Genomic DNA, 19,933 nt, shown 5'->3' on the forward strand with positions numbered 1-19,933 from the left:
GGGTTTTTTTTTTTTTAATGTTTATTTCTTTATGTCTGTAGCCAAGATTTTTAGGGGGTCTTCCCCAAACAATTCAGATCTCTATCAACCTTGAATGAATCCACAGCCTTTCATTTTCTGTAACGTAATTTTTTACTTCTGTGGGAGCCCACAATTGACTCAGTTTCCCAGTTCTAATCTGAAGTCTATTCTGAGTCAATAGAGTTCAAGCTTTGCTTGCTCCATGGCTGTGAGAAAGTCCCGATTAGCCCACAGGAAGGAACATACTATCTAGCTAGATGCAGGTGGCTGATGCCACCCAGAGCTACATCAAGATAGAAAACGAAACTGCCTGCTTCTTGATGCAAAGAAGGATAGATAGTAGTTGAATGCCTGTGCAGTACATTGTTCTACCCCTGTCCTTCAAGACTGTATATAAGCTGGCTGTGAAATAAACTTGGGGCTGTTCAGCATTGACTGGCAGTCCTCATGACTCTTTTCTGTCTTCTTCATTGTCTCTACAATCTGTATGCCTCCATCCAGATACCCAATAGACTGTTGGCAAACTCTGACAGACTTCCATTTTGAAGTTAAGACATTTTAAAAGTATATAGGTTGGTTTAGTTTAACAGTTTCCATAATCCAGTGTCTCTCAGCAGCTGTTCATTAGGAATCAAAACATTTAAAGCCAATACAACACCATACAGGATCCTGCATATTTCTCATCTCTATGTGGTTGATTCTTTTTTATTATTTATAAATGATTTACTTTTTTTCTATGACTGTCCATATCCATTTTTTCTTTCTTAAGCCTACACACATTTTTAAACACATTGTAACTTGTCTAAAGTTGTTTTTTGTTTGTTTTCCGTCTGAACCTGCTTTACTGCATATCTATAAACTTTTCTGTCTGCATGAGCAAAATTTATACCACAGAGTTGCTTAGCTCATGGCACACTGCCCCCAGGCTCAGGGGTAGATCATCTGGCTAGCAGGCACAAGGCCCTGTGTTCAATACTCAGCTTTGGGGAAAAAAAAGAAAAATACATTGAGAGCTGGGGATGTGGCTCAGGTGGTGAGTGTTCATCTAGCATGCATGAAGTGTCCTGGATTTGTTTTCCAGCATCCCATATACTGAACATTGAAAAATTGGAATTATAGGCATAGCTACCAAACCTGGCTCTTTATTGACTTTCTTTCCCCGGCCCCAGACAGCTCTTGCTGAGTAGTCCTGGCTGGTCTTGAACTTGCAGAGAATCCCATTGCCTTTGCCTCCCAAGTGCTAGGATTTGTGGGAGCCCACAGAGGTTACCTAGCACTTGCTTTACCGGCAGGGCTGCATAAGAGGATTATTGGACCATGGGCCTGGGTACCAGATGTTTGGAAGGGTCTACACTTGGTTCTATCTAGCAAGGGGGAGGTCTTTTGCCTTGCCCCTCCGCATTGTTAGAAAAAGCCCCTTTGAATAAAGTTCTAGGCCAGTGGATATTGATCCAGGTCCTCCCGAAGCTACCCTGTGTTTCTGTCTTTCTTCTTCTTGGTTAAGTCTATCATTCTATCTACAAGTTCCTTATTTCTCTCTCCTCCTCATAGGAACCCTAGAAAAGGTGGGGGCTCATCCCCCACAGTTGGCACCAGAACTAGGGACTTGCGTGTGGAGGAAATTTAGTGAGAGTAGGAAAGTACCCTGCAGGAAGCAGTTGGACATGCCTAGTAATGAATTAATGAATTAAGGTTAAGACGAGAGTATTCTATTCTTTGGGAGTAAAATTTTAAATATAAAGTAGAGTAGTTCAAGTTAAGCTAAATAAGAAAGTAGTTAAAATTAGGCTGTAACAAGTATCCCTCTCTAAGTTTTTCTCTTTCTCTTTCTCTCAGTCTCTACTAAATTAGCGTTAAAAATGGTAGTATGAGTAAGTCATACCTCGAGAACAAGCAGAACCTGGGATGCAGAAAGCAGTGTCCATGGCAGACTGTGAGCTTGGCAGTCTGAGCAGCTTCAGAAGCTCCAGAGCCAGTGCAAGCAACAGCAGCTAGGCATTGGCAGCTGAAACCCATGGGGCATCAGCACAGCTCAGGGGGCTGACGACCAAGAGCCAGTGTAAGCAGCAAGGTTCTGCAAGCTTTATGCCGAGAGGAAGCCTCGGTGGAGTATGGAGACACCATGCTGTGAGTGAGGCAAATGGCAGGCAGTGGCTTGGAGTGCAGTAGAGACATCAGACCCCAGGAGCCAGAGACCCTGGAGACCAGAGCCCAGCAGAGACATCGCAGGAGAGGCAAAGAGTTGAGCAGGCACCTTGGTAGAGGCACTGTGGGAGAGGCCAAGAGCAGAGCCAGCAGCTGGAGAGCAAGAGTGCAGGGTGCTGTAGCAGCTGTGTGAGAGACAAAGCCTCCATAGAAAGATGCCCTGGGGTGCCCAACAGGAGGGCAGGGAACAGGCACTCTGAGTCTGAGTGCTGTCCTGGAACACCAGGGAGCCTGAGGTGGCATTCAGCCATGCAAGCAGGGCAGCACACAGAGGTTTTTGGGACCTGGGGTGCTGAGCACAGGGCCACTGGTGAAGCAGGTAATGGGACCTGAGGAAGCCACAGTTCAGAGTGGCTGGATTTCCTCCTGGACCCTGGGTACTGAGAACAGCAGCTTGTAGCAGAGACAGCCTCTTGAGCCTTTGTGGTGGGAGATGCTTTCTGGCTTCAGGACTGGGATTGTAAAAGCCTGAACAGAGCCAGCAACTAAAGTCACTCAGTTTCTGTTTGCTGGCTGCTCAGAGAGCTTTTCCAAAGAGCTCACAGCAGCTCAGTTTCATAGCAGCTCAGTTACTATGGCAGTTACTTCATTATGAGGCAAGGTTCCTAAGGAAAGACTGCCATAAAATGCTGAGAGTGAAGCTTCAGCAACACTTGTTTAAACTAAAGTTGTTAACTGCAAAAAGTTTTTGGTTATGGGTTTCTTCATATTTGGAACTTTAAAATTGGTATCAGAAGGCTTTCTAGAACTTTAGGACTGGTACCAGAACTCTTTTTGAACTTAAATAGGATGGACAGAAGTGATTTCATTGCAATGGGACAGTTTTGACTTTACCTACACATATAGACTCTATTAACTGTGATGATTCACTGTTTTGTATTAGAAATGGGGCTGTTTGTGTTAAAAATGGAGAAGTTTGGGGTTCTTCTACCTAAGCTCAAGATGCGGCTTAAGAAATTATAAGGAAAAGGGAGAGTTAATATTCCTCATTCTATTTAATTTAATTAAAAATTTTTTCTTGTCCCTTGAGTGGACTGATGCTGTGTTAATGTACCCTATGTTTTGTATAGTTCTATTAAGAAATTGCTTTTGGATGTTTGTTAAAGTTTTTAAAGTGTTAATGGTTATATTGAGAGTATTGCTTTTAGATGTAGGTTTGTAGGAATTGCAATTGTGTATAGTAACATTTATGTTAGAGTTATTATGTTAACCTGTTGATATTGATGCACCATGGTTTGGTGAAGCTAAGGGAGTATTTAAGTTTGATGTGGATGCATCAGAAGTTTATCCAATGTTTTGTTAGCAAGAAATGCAAATGGTTCTATTAAGAGATTGCTTTAAAGTATATTTTTACACCAGGTGGTGGCACATGCCTTTAATCTCAGCATTCAGGAGGCAGAAGCAGGCTGATCTCTGTGAGTTCAAGGCCAGCCTAGGCTACAGACGGAGTTCCAGGATAGCTCCAAAGCTACACAGAGAAACCCTGTCTTGAAAAAAAAAAAAAAAAAAAAGTGTACTTTTGCTAAAGTTTTTAAAGTGTTAATGGTTCTATTAAGAGTTTGTTTTTGTAGCCGGGCGTTGGTGGCGCACGCCTTTAATCCCAGCACTCGGGAGGCAGAGCCAGGCGGATCTCTGTGAGTTCGAGGCCAGCCTGGGCTACCAAGTGAGCTCCAGGAAAGGCGCAAAGCTACACAGAGAAACCCTGTCTCGAAAAACCAAAAAAAAAAAAAAAAAAGGAAGAAGTTTGTTTTTGTAACTCCAGCACTCACTTGGGAGGCAGAGGCAGATGGATCTCTGTGAGTTTGAGGCCAGCCTGATCTACAAAGTGAGTTCCAGAACAGGCTCCAAAGCTACACAGAGAAACCCTGTCTCAAAAAAACAAAACAAAACAACAACAACAACAAAAAAAAAAAAAAAAAAGAGTTTGTTTTTGGATGTAAGTTTGAGAGAATTGTAATTATGTATAGTAATATTTATGTTAGAATTATGTTAACCTGTTTATGTTTGGTGAAACTAAGGGAGTATTTCAGTTTGATGCAGTTGCATCTGGAGTTTGATTTATTTGATGCAGTATATCAGGAGTTTATTGATTAAAAAAGGGCTTGGTGCAGCTAAGACTTCTATAGACATCTTAGACCCATTCAAAAAAGGGCATTCCATCTTTATCATCCTCTATGCCTTCACTGGGAGGTGCGGCAACTATAGGGATTGCTGTGGTTGTTACAGCTATTTGCAAGCTCTTAATGGGGAACTTTTTAAAATATTAAGAAGAGGGACCTGTGGGAGCCCACAGAGGTTTCCTAGTGAGATCTGAGCTTGCTTTACCAGTTGCATAAGAAGATTATTGGACTACAGGCCTGGGTACCAGATGTTTGATGGGTTTACACTTGGTTCTATCTAGCAAGGGGGAGATCTTTTGCTTTGCCCCTTGGCATTATTATAAAAAGCCTTTTTGAGGGGCTGGAGAGATGGCTCAGAGGTTAAGAGCACCGACTGTTCTTTCAGAGGTCCTGAGTTCAATTCCCAGCAACCACATGGTGGCTCACTACCATCTGCAATGCGATCTGGCGCCCTCTTCTGTATACATAATAAATAAATAAATTTAAAAAAAAAAAAAAAAAAAAAAAAAAAAGCCTTTTTGAGTAGTTCTGGGCCAGTGGATATTGATCCTGGTCCTGCCAAAGTTATCCTGTGTTTCTGTCTTTCCTCTCATTGGCTAGGCCTATCCTACCTAATATTTCTTACTCCTCTCCCCTTCTCACAGGAACCCTATAAAAGGTGGGGGCTGGTCCTCCACAAGGATTTACAGGTGTTAAGTCTCAAATCCTTGGAAAAATGCCTGAGGTGCCTATCTAACATATCAAAGCAGAGCTGGCTGCCAGGTTCTCCCAGCATCCCTTCAGTACCTACCAGTTACAAGGTATGACGTGTACCCTTGAACTCTCCAGCCTAGGGGCTGGGCTGCCCTTCCCCCAGAGGCTCTTCCCTATATAATCCAGTCATTTTGATTTCTTGGTCTTTTTTTTTTTTTTAATCTACTCTTTACCCTCCTGGCCTTTTGGTCTGCTCTCTCCTACTCCCTAGCTCCACCCCTCCACCCCCTACCCCTCCACCCCATCACTTGCTCAGGGTCATGTCTACTCTGGACTCTCCCAGATATTCCTGCCTCTGGCTATGCTTTCCCTTTTACCTACAATAAACTTTCTCGTCCACCATACTTAGGAGCAGTCATGTCCTTCCTTTTTATTTCTTTTTTTTTTTTTCATCTTTTTATTTAGCTTTTCTGTTACTCTTTTTTTTTTTTTGTTTTTTTTTTTTTTTTTTTTTTTTTTTTTTTTTTTTTTTTTTAGACAGTTTTCTTGTTGACTCTTTTTTTTTAGGCAGGGTTTCTTTGTGTAGCTTTGGAGCCTGTTCTGGAATTCACTCTGTAGACCAGGCCAGCCTCAAACTCACAGAGATCCTCCTGCCTTTACCTCCCAAGGTCTAGGGTTAAAGGCATGTACCACCACTGCCCAGCTCGTATTGACTCTTAATACATTCCTGTGCTACCTTGTATAAACAAACTTTTTCAGTGGTGTGGAAATACCCTACCTCTGTTTAGGCCTTATGTCAAATCATTCTCTTTTCTACCCCCATAAATAGGTTCCACTCATACACCCGACTCTGGGAAATCTTTCCAGCCATCTCCTCTCTGTGTGCCTAGATGATCTTCATTCATCTTTGCATGCTGGACCCTTGTGGCCACTTAGACCTTGTGGTGGTTTGCATGAGATGTCTCCCATAGTCTGGGCATTTTGAACTTGATCCCCAGTTGGTGGCTGTTTAGGGAGGTTTAGGAGGTACAGCTTTGTTAGGGGAAGTATGCTGCTGGAGGAGGGCTTTAAGAGTTTTCAACTACTTACATCATTTAGAGTTCTTTCTCTAGGTTGGAGATGACTCAGGGGTTAAGAGTACTGACTGCTCTTCCAGAGGACCCAAGTTCAATTCCCAGAACCTACATGGCATTTCACACCTGTCTGTTACTCCAGTTTCAGGGGACCAGAAACCCATGACAAAAACAAAAATTCGGGCTGGAGAGATGCTCAGAGGTTAAGAGCACAGGCTGCTCTTCCGGAGGTCCTGAGTTCAACTCCCAGCACCCACATGGTGGCTCACAACCATCTGTAATGAGATCTGCTGCCCTCTTCTGGCCTGCAGGGATACATGCAGACAGTTGTATACATAATAAATAAATCTTTTAAAAAAATGCACATAAAACATAAAGTTCTCTCTCTGCTTTCTGTTTGCAGTTTGAGATGTGAGCTCTCAGGCCTCAGCTTGTGGCTTTAGTGACCATGCCTGCCTGCTGCCACACTTCCCCCACTGTGATGGTAATGAATTTTTATCTCTCTGGAACTGTCAGCCCCAAATAAACTCTTCCTTCTATAAGTTGCCTTGGTCGTGGTGTTTTATCACAGCAATAGGAAAGTAACTCAGACAGACCTTAACCTACAGCTGCCCACTAAAACATCAGTCTAAGAAAGCCACCCACTCTAGTCCCTGAGGAGACATGTCATTCTGCACCCATGCTTTCCCCCTAGCAAAATGTGCATATCTGAAGCAGGGCAGGAGACAGTGCCATTTTCTCACAGATGCCCAGGGCCTGAGTTTTGAATGGGAGGAGCTGGGAAGTTAAGGAATCTAGGCGTTCGTCATAGAACACAAATGATTGTGTTGTGGTAGCTTGACGGAGCTTGGCCGGAAATGACTGGAGGGAGTCCCTTGCAAAGGTCTTGTAGGGCAGATATACCCAAGAGTCAACAAGGCTTTGAACAGCAAGGTGGGGCTTGCTTGTAAGGAAGCAGAATTCCCAGCCGGCTGAGCTGGAAGTTCTGAGAAATGCAGGCAGGAGAGCGCCTAAAGAAACAGCAAGGAGTCTGTAATCCGAGGATGCTGCTCCAGGATGCCTGCAGAGTTGTCTCTTGCAAATGAAGGACATCAGACTTGCAGACAGAATCCAGTGTGTCCACAGCTCTGAGGATGGGCGGTGTGAAAGGCATGTGTGTGGGCCGGCGCTCAGAAAAGCTCAGGATCCTTTCCCCCTGCAATCTGGAGGCCTTCTCTTCCTCCATGGCCCTTAGTCCCTCTGCTGGGGTAGTGGTGTGGTGGGGGTGTCAATAACCTTCCTGTTATACTACCTGGTCACAAGGCACTTGCAGCCTGGGCCAGAAGGGATGTTGATGGTCAGTCTTGCTGCTAATAAGCTGCTAGCTCAGATGCAAGATTGTAAAAAAAAAAAACATTGGTAGTGAACTTCTGCCCTCTGGGGTTCTCTCATTGTGCTGTAAACCTGTATTTAAGACCTCCTCCCTCCTTCAATAAACGGCATTTGGCATAAAAAAAAAAAAAAAAAAAAAAAAAAAAAAAAAAAGCTGCTAGCTCAGGGAGATACACCCTGGACTGGTGTTATAGAATGTTATTTTAAGATGTGTTACATTTGTTTATGCTGTGGAACATTTGTTTAATGATGCAAAGATGTGTTGCATTATTTTATGGTGCATTTGTTTAACTCTATGAAGCTGTGACACTTTGCCTTTCTAAAATACCTGATTGGTCTAATAAAGAGCTAAACAAGCCGGGTGGTGGTGGCGCATGCCTTTAATCCCAGCACTCGGGAGGCAGAGCCAGGTGAATCTCTGTGAGTTCGAGGCCAGCCTGGGCTACCAAGTGAGTTCCAGGAAAGGCACAAAGCTACACAGAGAAACCCTGTCTCGAAAAAAAAAAAAAAAAAAAAAAAAAAAAAAAAGAGCTAAACAGCCAATAACTTGGCAGGAAAGGATAGGCAGGGCTGACAGGCAGAGATAAATAGGAGAAATCTGGGAGGAAAGTAAGAAAGAGTGAGAAAAGGAGAAGAGGAGGAGGAGGACTCCAGGGGCCAGCCACCCAGCCACCCAACCAGACATGGAATGACAAGAAAAGAAAGGATATACAGAAATAGAGAAAGGTAAAAGCCCAGAGGCAAAAGGTAGACAGGATAATTTAAGAAAAGCTGGCAAGAAACAAGCCAAGCTAAGGCTGGGCATTTATAAGTAATAATAAGTCTCTGTATTTATTTGGGAGCTGGGTGGCGGGCCCTCCCAAAGACCAAAAGAGCCAAAGAGTAAAACAATCAACAACAGACTGGGTCCAAGGAGACTCCTGATTCTGTCCTTCCCTAATCCTAGCACTCAGGTTCCAGATGGGTACAACACCTCAACGTTCAGGGTAGGATCAGGTCTCAGACCCAGACAAATGGCTAATGGAGATGCCTATTAGCATATCAAAGTTGAAGCTGGCTACCGGGTTCTCCTAGCATCCCTCAGTCCCTACCTGTTACAGGGTCCTCCTGGCTGGCACACCTGGCCCCCTACCTTAAACTTCTCCTGCCCAGGGGCTGGGCTGCCCTTCCCTCAGCTGCTCTTCACTATATAATCCAGTAATTTTGCCTACACTGGTCTTTTGCCCTTTCGGTCTCCTCATCTGGCTCCCCCTTCTCCTCACATGGCCCAGGTCATGTCTACTCTGGACCCTCCAGATACTCTGGCTATGCTCTCCTTCCTCTCTACAATAACCCTTCTTCTCCACCATCCCTAGGAGCCGTTGTTGCTGGAGGGCTTCTCTCCAGGTTCCCCAAGCCCCGCAGTCCCACAATCCACTTATAAAATAATCACTCAGACACTTATATCACTTATAAACTGTATGGCCATGGCAGGCTTCTTGCTAACTGTTCTTATATCTTAAATTAACCCATTTTTATAAATCTATACCTTGCCACGTGACTGGTGGCTTACCGGCATCTTTACATGCTGCTTATCCTGGTGGTGACTGCAGTGTCTCCCCCCTCAGCCTTCTGCTTCCCAGAATTCTCCTCTCTCCTTGTGCCACCTACTTCCTGCCTGGCAACCTACTTTCCTGCCTGGTCACTGGCCATCAGTGTTTTATTTATATAGAGCAATATCCACAGCAAGCCGTCATGTCCTTCTTTTTATTTCTTTTGTTTTTCTGTTTATTCGTTTGTTTGACACAGGGTTTCTCTGTGTAGCCTTGGCTGTCCTGGAACTCACTCTGTAGACCAGGCTGGCCTTGAACTGAGAGATCTGCCTGCCTCTGCCTCCCAAGTAACAGGATTAAAGGCCTGCACTACTACCACCACCCAGCTACTTTTTTTTCCCAATTCAGGCAGAACTCTGAGGCATATCAAAGGGTAAGGGTTCACGTAGGCTCTGAGCTCAATCTTCAACTCAGATCCTCACTGGAAAGGTTACTTATTCAGAAGCTGTGGAGCTCAGGAGCATTGCCCAGGGGACAAACTTCACTCTTTGCAATAGAGGAGCCATAAAGGCCAGTTAATAATCAGCCCCCAAGTCAGAGGCAGGTTCTACCACCCAGGACCTCCAGCTTCAGGCATTGACAGATCCCTGGCCCACCCTTCCTTAATCAGTAGGTCCATCTGGACGCACAAACAAGAAAGGAGGTCTCAGACTCTAGGGGTCCCCAACCTGTTATGATCTTCAGGGGACAAGCACTCCTGGGGTGTCACAGGATTCAGGTACACTTCTGAGGCCCCAGAATCAGGGACCCGCCCTGGGAGCTGGTCTCTTTGTAGGGCCTTCTTTAGCTGGTTTTTCTCCAGAGGGCAAATCGCCTCCTCTCTCTCCTCTTCGCCCGTCCTCTTTCTCCTTCCTATTTTTTCTCCCTGCATTCCCCAAGGTATTACCTTACCCAGATTTCTGTTGGAGACACATGGGCTGGCAGCTTCCACATTTATGTGCCACTTGGAACCTTCCCTGGGGCCACATACACACAGGTACCTGATCAACAGCTCTACATTTTCTCCTGCTCAAATCTACTCCCTTTTCCAACAGCAGCATCACCCTGGACTCCTGAGTGGGGGATTCTGTTTTGGCTGCAGTGGTATGTGGGAGGTGTTAAAATTAGCTCGGATCCTTAAAGGACCATAGAGACCTATAACAGGAGTGGGAGGTGAGTGAGTGGAGAAGAGAAGGGAGCCTGGGCTTTCAAACCCCCGAGGCTCCATCAGAAGATTTAGACCCTAAGTGATTTTGTAACCGGAAGTGGGTAATGATTGGGCTGTCGAGGTGGGGGGAACTGGTAGCTCATAGAAGTTGGGGACTCGGGACCTTCTTATTCTTCACAGCAGGCCTGGAAGTTGGAAGCCTGTGTTCTTGTGATGGTCTTGCCATTGGCTCTGCTGTGGTCCTCTGGGTCTCATTCTGCTCATCTGTATAAGAGGACAAGGATGGTGGAAGTGGATGTGACTATCTGAAAGGATCCTGGCTCTTAGCAGCTCAAGCCACAAAGGTTTTGTTTTTGTTTTTAGGGCTGAGTGTAGATGAAATTCTAAAAGGTCTTATTAAATAAGAAACACAGAGCCAAATACAGAACAGTTTATAAGTAATATAAGCATCTGAGTGATTATTTTATAAGTGTGCTGCAGGACTGCGGGGGTGGGGGAGTGGGTTGGCGGACCTGGAGAGAAGCTCTCCAGCTCCAGCTGAGTGTTTGGCTTTTCACAGGCTTTTGTTTGTTTGCAATGCTGCGGATTGAACCCAGGGCCTCAGACATGCTAGACAAGCCCTTGCCATAGACCCTGAGAAGCAGCCAGTGCTGTGACCTCCCATCCCTGCAGGACTGACCGGTGCTGCTCACATGCAATAATTAACAGCTGAGTGGCCTTCGCCCAATCTCAGCCTCCATTCCTGGGCTCCATTCCCACTGCCTGCTCCACGGCCCCGTCTCCTAGGCCACTAAACCTCAGTCGTCTGCAAAGGGAGTCTAGAGCAGAGCCGAAGCCTGAGCCAGTCTGAGAGCTGCCTCCGTTCCCAGGTAAGTCGCCTGACACTTCTCATCAGGGACCACACACCCTACGGTACCCCCAGCATATGTTAAAGAATTTGCTGAGTTGGAAAGGCCTTCTATACGCCTGAAGCCCAGAGAATCTGGAGGTGGAGACTGAGGCCCAGATCAGAGCATGGTTAAACTGTGAGGTAGTAAGTAGTGTCTGTCTTTTATCCAGAACGTAAGGCTTCAACCCTTCAGCCAAGTGCTGAGCTCTTAGCTCTCCTAGTCTGGGGGCCCCAAGTGTAAGGTAATGAATGGCAGGGGCCTTGTCACAGGTGGACTAAGATCTAAAAGTGTGACTAGGAAAATGGTGATGAGCTGGCAGAATGCAGCTCACGGGGAGACAGAATACTGGCTGAATGAAGGGAGTTAAAAAGACAAAGTTTTAAGAGACCATTGACTGGAGAAGATCCATGGAGGCAGGGCTAGGGGGACTCAGCGGGAACTTGGGACATTTTAGCCATTTGGAACATTTTGCAGTGGGGAGGGTCTGGGGAAGGGTGGGACTTGGGTGGGTAGTCCCTACTGTTGGACTTAATGAAGCATGCCCCTCAGCCAGGTCCAGCCGGTCACACATATATGAAATTGACGATTATCTGGTGACTTTTTTTCTTCTTCTACATTTACTGGTCTGGTCATTTGTGTCTGTTTTCCGCATGGTCAGGCAGGGAGTGGAGAGAGGCCTGGGCTGGGCCCCCGCTCTCTGAGCTTTAACCTGTGCTCTGAGCGAGCAGGTCTTGTTTTGCCCCACAGGAGTTGAAGACACACCTGGTGCTCCAGCAGGACTGATTGCCCTGGCCTGGACTCGCCGCCGCCGCAGGTCACAGTAAGTGGATGAACAGAAGCATGGCTGGGTCCTGGAGTGAATGATTTAAGAGAGAGAATAGACGGGTAGACGCTGGGATACATAGAAGACGGCTTGGGTTTGGTGGTGTGAGCCTGTAATCCCATCTGCTCTGGAGGCTGAGGCAAGGAAATTAAAAGTTCAAGGGCTGGGCCATATAATGAGTTCAAGATCAGCCTGAGTGATTTAGTAAGACCCTGTCTCAAAATACAAAGTGAGTCCATGGTGGTGGTGGCGGCGGCGGCAGCGGCGGCGCACGCCCTTAGACCCAGCACTTGGAAGGCAGAGGCAGGTGGATCCCTATAAGTTTGAGGCCAGCCTGGCTAGAGTGAGTTCCAGGACAGCCAGGGCTGTTATACAGAGAAACCCTGTCATGAAAAACAAAACAAAGAGAAAGGAAGGTTTGTGATACAGTTTAACAGTGGAGTACTTAGGTTCAGTACCCAGTACTACAAAAATAAAGGCTGGGTCTGGGGTGGGGCAATGGACTAATGCAGAATAATGTTTTGTGGAGCCCAGAAGAAAGTTGGGTGGGCATTCAATTGCAGGTTTACTCTAGCCTAAGCAGTCTGAGGAGAGTCAGGACACCCAAGTTTTGGGGATTTTTTTTTTAAATGTTGGGATCTCACCATCTCAGGCTGGTCTCAAATTTGATATGGAATTGAAAATGACCTTGAATTTTTAATCCTCCTGCCCCTACGTTCTGAGAATCCACTACCAACCAAGCTATATCTCCGGTCCCAGGATACCAAGGTCTTTTTTGTTTTTCCCAAGACAAGGAGGGTTTCTCTGTGTAGCCCTAGCTGTCCTGGATCTAGTTCTCTAAACCAGGTCAAGATGTGCCTGTCAGAACGCCCCCAGGCCAGAGTCTCTGGGAGGGGCCTGTTGAACTGCCCAGGTGATAATCCTGAAAAGAAAAAAAAGAAAGAAAAAACCTGGGTGTGGCTGCACATGCTTATAATTCCAACCTCCATAGGAGGTCATTCTTCAGGATTTCTTTCTTTTTTGTTTTTGTTTTTTGAGACCGGGTTTCTCTGCGTAGTCCTGGCTATCCCGGAACTTACTCTGTGGACCAGGCTGTTCTACAGAGATCCGCTTGCCTCTGCCCCAATCCTGGGATTAAAGATGTGCAACACCACCTCCCTGAAACCTGTATCACCTTTTATAAAAAAAATCTTTAAAAATTTTATCTCTGAAACATTTGCCTCCAAGGATTTTGAATACAGATGTGGGCAAACTCTAATTTTAGTTTTTGAATTGCCTTGTTTGAGTCTCAGGACCACTGAAGTCAAAAATGCTGTGACCAGTGACTGTCTCCAGGGCATCTGAGCCTCGGAGTCCGGGAAGACTGACAGGAGGAGGTGACACAGGACCCAGGAGTGCAGGCACCACCCACTGGAGCTGAGCACACTCTTGGCGGTTCCTCTGACCATAGCTCTTCCTTCAGGGTCTGGCATGGCTCACCTGATGACCGTGCCGCGGCTGCTCCTGCTGTTATGGGTGGCCCACTGTGCCGCATCAAGAGCCACGCGGGCCAGAGCCGACCTGCTCAATGTTTGCATGGATGCCAAGCACCACAAAGAAAAACCAGGCCCCGAGGACAATTTACACAACCAGGTAGGACGAGGAGTGACCCACCCCTGGGGCGACACGTGACTGGCTGAGGACTAGTGGGTCCGGAGAGAGAAGTAGCTGGCCCCAGCCTATGGTGGAGGTGGACAGACCTGCTTGAGGAGACCGTCAGTTCTAATACGGGTGACTTTGACAATACATAATGGCTGCCAGTTGCCAGTGTAAAGCTAGTAGCTCGTCTTCTTGGTGGCTGGGTTTTGACACTGCACAAATAAGGAAGTAGGCTTAGGGAGGAGTTTGGGAAATAGAACAGGCAGACCATGGTGGTGGGTTTAGGTTGAGAAAGATTCCATTGGGGGTCTCGGGGAAGAGGCTGTGTGCTGCCCAAGGTCGCTCTTTTCTGCCAGCCTTTGAGAAAGGAAACTCTCTCATACCTATGAGACTGGCTGACGAGCATTTGGAGCCGGGCATCTAGCAAACATCTGACCCTGGACTTTACAGTCAGAACTGTGTCTCAAAAAAGCAAAAAATAAGGACTGGAGAGTTAGCTCTTGCAGGATACCCAGCATCCACATGGTGACTAATAACCACCCATTCATTATTCTTCAGTCCCAATGCCCTCTTCTGACTCTGCAGGCACTGGGCATGCAAAGGTCATGTGCAAAACAACCATACATATAAAATAAAGAAAGCTAATAAATAAACAAACAAATAAACACATAGGGCTGGAATGTAGCTCAGTTTATAGAGTACCCGCAGAGCATTCTAAATTGGATCCCCAGCAGCACATAAAACTGGTTTTATTGGCATATAGCTGTAATCTGAGCCCTGGGAGGTGGAGGCAGGAGATCAGAAGTTCAAGGCTACCTTCAGCCACATAGTGAGTTCAGTGTCAGCTTGGAATACACGAAACCCTGTCAAGAAAGAAAGGGAAGAAGAGAGAGACAGAGACAGAGAGGGAAAGAAAAAACAAAATTTTTGGAGGGGGGAGCAGGGTTTTATCATGTAACTATGGCTGGCCTAAAATTCAGATTTCTGCCTGCCTCCTGAGTGCTGGGATTAAAGGTGGGAACCACCACCGCACTAGGAAGAAATCTTATTTTATTTTTATTTATTTATTTATTTATTTTTTTTTTTTTTTTTGAGACAGGGTTTCTCCTTTGTGTAACAGAAGAGAACTTTCAGGTTTCTCCTGTGTAACAGCCCTGGCTGTCCTTTGTAGACCAGGCTGGCCTTGAACTCACAGAGATCTGCCTGCCTCTGGCTGCCTCCCAAGTGCTGGGATTAAAGGCGTGCACCACGATTGCCTGGCCCAGAAAGAAATTTTAAAAAGCAAAGGAAAGCAATTTGTACTCCTTCCTTCAATCTATAACGAACCTCTTGGCTCTGTTAGCTGAGAGCCATCATAGTTCTATTTGCTTTTTTTTTTTTTTTTTTTTTGTACTTTTTTTTCTGAGACAGGATTTCTCTGTGTAGCTTTACGCCTTTCCTGGAACTCACTTGGTAACCCAAGCTGGCCTCGAACTCACAGAGATCTGCCTGCCTCTGCCTCCCGAGTGCTGGGATTAAAGGCGTGCGCCACCACTGCCCGGCTTGTACTTATTTTTATGGGTATTTTGCATGCACATGTCTTTTTTTGTATTTATTTTTATGGGTATTTTGCATGCACATGTCTGTTTTTGTATTTATTTTTATGGGTATTTTGCATGCACATGTCTGTGCACCAAATGCAGTTGCTGCAGAGGCCAGAGGAGAGCGTTGGGTTCTCTGTAACTGGAGTTGTAGATGGTTGTAGGCTTCCATGTGGGTACTGGAAACTGAACCCTGGTCCTCTGCAAGAGCAACAGTGCCCTTAACCACTGAGCCGTCTCCCCAGGCCTTTAAAATTACATTTTAAAGTTTATTCTTTGAGAATGTCATACACGCATACAGTATATTCTCATCATACTGGCCCTCTCACTTTGTTTTTCCCTTTCCTTTCTCCCCCACCCTCGTTTTGTTTTGTTTTGTTGGGTTTTTGTTTTTGAGACAAGGTTTCTCTGTTTAGCCTTGGTTGTCCTGGAACTTGTTCTGTAGACACCAGCACTGAACAAAACAACAACAACAAATTGTTTTGAATGTGTATTTTAAAACTTTGCATTGGGTGGTGGTGGCACAAGTCTTCACTCCCAGCACTCAGGAGGCAGAGGCAGGTGGATCTCTGTGAGTTTGAGGCCAGCCTGGTCTACAGAGTGAGTTCCAGGGCAGCTAGGACTATTATACAGGGAAACCCTGTCTCAAAGAATAAAACAAAAAATGGCTGGGCAGTGGTGGTGCACGCCTTTAGTCCCAGCACTTGGGAGGCAGAGGCAGGTGGATCTCTGTGAGTTGGAGGCCAGCCTGAGCTACAGAGTGAGTTCCAGGATAGGCTCCAAAGCTACACAGAGAAACCCTGTCTCAAAAATCAAACAACAACAACAACAAACTTTGCTATATACTAATTTCAAGGCCAAGTGTTTTCTTCCTTCACTAATAAGTATGTGTTGAGCGTTTATGTAACTGGACTGTTCTCCAGGTTTTTGTCATTTTCTCAGTGAAGTTTAATCTGACCATCTGGTGGCGCTGCAAGTCTGCACACCTTTCTCTTGCTTTTATTCATTTATTTTTCCAAAGCAACTGGCATGTTTTTTTTTTTTTTTTTTTTTTTTTTCTTTTAATCATTTTATCCCTTATTTCCTAGAAAAGTGCCTGGCTTAGCTTGGATGGGACTCATAAAGAACTGAAATGAATTAAAACCTGGGTGTGTTGTCAGTCATGGGGGTATTAGACCTATCTCTGTGAGTGCTAGATTGGCCTGGTGTATATGTCACTCGCTTTGTAGACCAAGCTAGCCTCAAACTCACGGAGATCTGCCTTAAGAGAGCTGGGATTAAAGGCATGTGACATTACCCGGTGATTTTTGTTTGTTTGTTTGTTTTGAGACAAAGTTTCTCTGTATAGTCCTGACTGTCCTGGAACTCATACTGTAGACTAGGCTGGCCTTGAACGCAGAGATCCACCTATCTCTGCCTCCTGAGTGCTGGGATTAAGGGCATGCCCCACCACACCTGGTGTGAACTAGTGAATTTTTAAAAAATATTATTTTATTTTGGGGCTGGATAGATGGCTCAGCAGTTAAGAGCACTCACTGGCTGCTCTTCTAGAGGTCCTGAGTTCAATTCGCAGCAACCATATGGTGGCTCACAACTGTCCATAATGAGATCTAGTGGCCTGCAGGCATATATGCAGGCAGAACACTGTATACGTAATAAATAAATAAAAATCTTTAAAAAAAAAAAAAGAGAGAGAGCACTTACTACTCTTCCAGATGACCTGGGTTCAATTCCCAGCACATGCATTTAGGCAAAACACCAATGCACATAAAATACAAATAATAAAGTATTTAAAAATTTGTTTTTATAGCCGGGTGGTGGTGGCGCACGCCTTTAATCCCAGCACTCGGGAGGCAGAGCCAGGCGGATCTCTGTGAGTTCGAGGCCAGCCTGGGCTTCCAAGTGAGTTCCAGGAAAGGTGCAAAGCTACACACTGAAACCCTGTCTCAGAAAAAAAAAAAAAAAAAAAAAAAGAAAAAATTTGTTTTTATTTTATGTGTTTTGTTTGCCTGCATATATATATGTACATCACCTTTGTGTCTGGTGCCCAAGAAAGCCAGAAGAAGGCATCAGATCCCTTGAAATAGGAATCACAAACAGTTGTGAGCTGCCACGTGGGTGCTGGAAACTAAACCCTGGTCTTCTGCAAGAGCAGAAAATGCTCTCCAGGTCTCAGGAGTTAATAACTTTTGTAAGGATTGTACCTCTTGGGCTCCCACAGCCAGCCAGGGCTCAGCAGCAAGTATTTCCCTGAATGATTGGCTAGGCAATCAATGACTTATGAAGTGCAAGGCTGCATGTGGACTATTCTGTCTGTGCTGGCCTTGGACTTGGTCCTGTGTCTTCCATCACAGTGTAGTCCCTGGAAGAAGAATTCCTGCTGTTCCACCAACACAAGCCAGGAAGCCCATAAGGACATTTCCTACCTGTACCGATTCAACTGGGACCACTGTGGGACGATGGCAGCAGAATGCAAACGGCACTTTATCCAAGACACCTGCCTCTATGAATGCTCTCCTAACCTGGGACCTTGGATCCAGCAGGTATGAGTGTGCCCCCCCCAAAGCCAACGGGGCAGCTGTGCTCCCCACATATCCCCTACAGGCTCTGCCTCCAGCTCCAGTTCTACTCAGGCTGCATTTCTGAGGTTCCTGAGCTCAAACCCCTTCTTCGGCATCTCGCAGGTGGACCAGAGCTGGCGCAAGGAGCGAATCCTTGACGTTCCCCTGTGCAAAGAGGACTGCCAGCAGTGGTGGGAGGATTGCCGCACCTCCTCCACCTGCAAGAGCAACTGGCACAAGGGGTGGGACTGGACCTCAGGTAGGAGTGGGTGCGGTGGGAGGGGCCTCGGCATGGCTCAGGGCTGGAGGCTGCGCGGCTGTTGTGTGAAGATCTGGGGTTTTGAGGCTGGCCCAACCAGAGATGGTTCTAGGCACACTGGCTGAAGGTCTTCCATCATTTATGTAGGGTATAACCAGTGCCCTGTGGGAGCCTCCTGCCACCCCTTCCACTTCTACTTTCCCACACCTGCTGCTCTGTGTGAGGAAATCTGGACTCACTCCTACAAACTCAGCAACTACAGCCGGGGGAGCGGCCGCTGCATCCAGATGTGGTTCGACCCAGCGCAAGGCAACCCCAACGAGGAGGTGGCGAGGTTCTATGCTGAGGCCATGAGTAGAGCTGGGCTCCACGGGGCCTGGCCACTAGCGTGTAGCCTGTCCTTAATGCTGTTCTGGGTGTTCAGCTGAGTTCCCTTTACCTTCTGATGCCTAGGGAGCGCCCTGCCTGGCTTAGCCTCCCAGCTCCCAGCCTCCTTTGTGGTGGGGCCTCTGACAGCCTGTTTAAATAAACCAGACATTCAACATCTGTCGTATGAATTATTTGGGTGTGAATGGGAATATAATTATTTCACTTCCTACTTCCCACTGATTGAAGTTGTTTAAAGTTGGTCAGTTCCCTGTCCTGACACTTACTGTGGGCTAGTCAGACATACTTAATTTTCCTAAGCTGTGACACATTCGTAGCTCTTGATTTCATTTTTCATATGAACTCTAACTTATAGCCAAGCCCAGGATTTTACCTATCTATCTATCTATCTATCTATCTATCTATCTATCTATCTATCTATCTATATTTGGCTTTTCAAGACAGGGTTTTTCTGTGTAGCCCTATCTGTCTTGGAACTTGCTTTGTAGACAAGGTTGGCCTAAAACTCACAGAGGTTCACCTGCCTCCCGGAGTCCTGGGAGTAAAGGTATGCGCCAATACTTTGGCTGAGGATTTTACCATTTTAAACTCGACCCCAGCAGGGCTAACCACTCTGTGATGTCCTCAGCTCTCTAATGGAAGAGGTGGGCACGGGAGTGTCCAGCATGTTCTACACTTGATCTTAGCCAAAAGGCTGAGAAATGATCCCAGAATGTTCTCTGTTAATGGGTGGGAAGAAGGTAGGGAGACTGATGAGAGCCATACTCTTCATACTGTCTTAGATTTCGTTTTGAGACAGGGTCTCATGTAGCCCAGGTTAGCCTTGAATTCATCTTGAGCTCTAGATCTTCCTGTCTCTTATCTCCTAAATGTTGGGATTACAAGTACCACACTGGAACCAGGCAGTGGTGGAGCATGCTTTAGTCCCAGCACTTGGGAGGCAGAGGCAGGTGGATCTCTGAGTTTGAGACTAGCTTGGTCTGCAGAGTGAGTTCCAGGACAGCCAGATACACAGAGAAACCCTGTCTCAAAGAATCAAAAGAGAGAAAAAAAAAGTCCCACACTGAACTTCTAAATTTTACAATATTGTTTCTCATTTATTATTAGTATGTACTATGAATGTATATGGTGTGTATGTGTCCCTATCCTCGCCAGGGTGCTCATATGTGAGTGAGAAGAGTTACAAGAACCTTTGGGAGCTGCTATTTGGGTGCTGAGAAATGAACACAGGCAGGTCCTCTGGAAGGGCAGCCAATGCTTTTAAGTGCTGAGCCACCTCTCCAGCCTTTCTGCCGTGGTTTGAACAAGAATGGCCCTCTTAGGCTCATCTAGTCAATCCTAAACACCAGGGACTGGAACTCTTTGAAGGTGTGACCTTGCTGGAGGAATTATGTGCCCCTGCAGGTGGATGTTGAGGTTTCAGAAGCCCATGCTAAGCCCAGTTCTCTTTCGCTTGGTCTGCGGATCAGGATGTAGCTCTCAGCTACTTCTCCAGTACCATGTCGGCCTGCTCCCATGATGACAATGGACTAAACACCTGAAACTGTAAGCAAGCCTTCCTTTATAGGAGCTG

At 46.1% G+C, this 19,933-nt stretch overlaps 1 protein-coding gene across 3 annotated transcripts; it reads left to right on the forward strand.

Moving 5' to 3' along the window:
* Positions 1-9,640: 9,640 nt before the first annotated feature.
* LOC114706689 (folate receptor alpha) lies at positions 9,641-18,519 on the forward strand. Of its 3 annotated transcripts, none has more exons than XM_037196947.1 (8): positions 9,641-9,793; positions 10,406-10,566; positions 10,782-11,091; positions 11,860-11,932; positions 13,398-13,567; positions 17,508-17,696; positions 17,838-17,973; positions 18,121-18,519. In XM_037196947.1, exons 5-8 carry the CDS (start codon positions 13,406-13,408, stop codon positions 18,399-18,401), a joined length of 768 nt encoding a protein of 255 aa, XP_037052842.1. In that variant the 5' UTR covers positions 9,641-9,793; positions 10,406-10,566; positions 10,782-11,091; positions 11,860-11,932; positions 13,398-13,405; the 3' UTR covers positions 18,402-18,519. The 3 variants fall into 3 exon arrangements, with proteins under 3 accessions (XP_037052842.1, XP_037052845.1, XP_028745013.1); XM_037196950.1 differs by having other exon boundaries at positions 10,895-11,091; XM_028889180.2 differs by lacking the exon at positions 10,406-10,566.
* Positions 18,520-19,933: the final 1,414 nt, after the last annotated feature.

Source organism: Peromyscus leucopus, chromosome 1 (assembly GCF_004664715.2).
Source record: "Peromyscus leucopus breed LL Stock chromosome 1, UCI_PerLeu_2.1, whole genome shotgun sequence".
NCBI lineage: Eukaryota > Metazoa > Chordata > Mammalia > Rodentia > Cricetidae > Peromyscus > Peromyscus leucopus.

What these genes read in the sequence shown, in the direction of transcription:
- LOC114706689 (XM_037196947.1), top strand. Translation starts at nt 13,406, where the DNA reads ATGGCTCACCTGATGACCGTGCCGCGGCTGCTCCTGCTGTTATGGGTG. An exon ending in TGGGACCTTGGATCCAGCAG is followed by an intron (nt 17,697 to 17,837) that starts GTATGAGTGTGC and finishes GGCATCTCGCAG; the next exon opens with GTGGACCAGAGCTGGCGCAA. An exon ending in GGGGTGGGACTGGACCTCAG is followed by an intron (nt 17,974 to 18,120) that starts GTAGGAGTGGGT and finishes TCATTTATGTAG; the next exon opens with GGTATAACCAGTGCCCTGTG.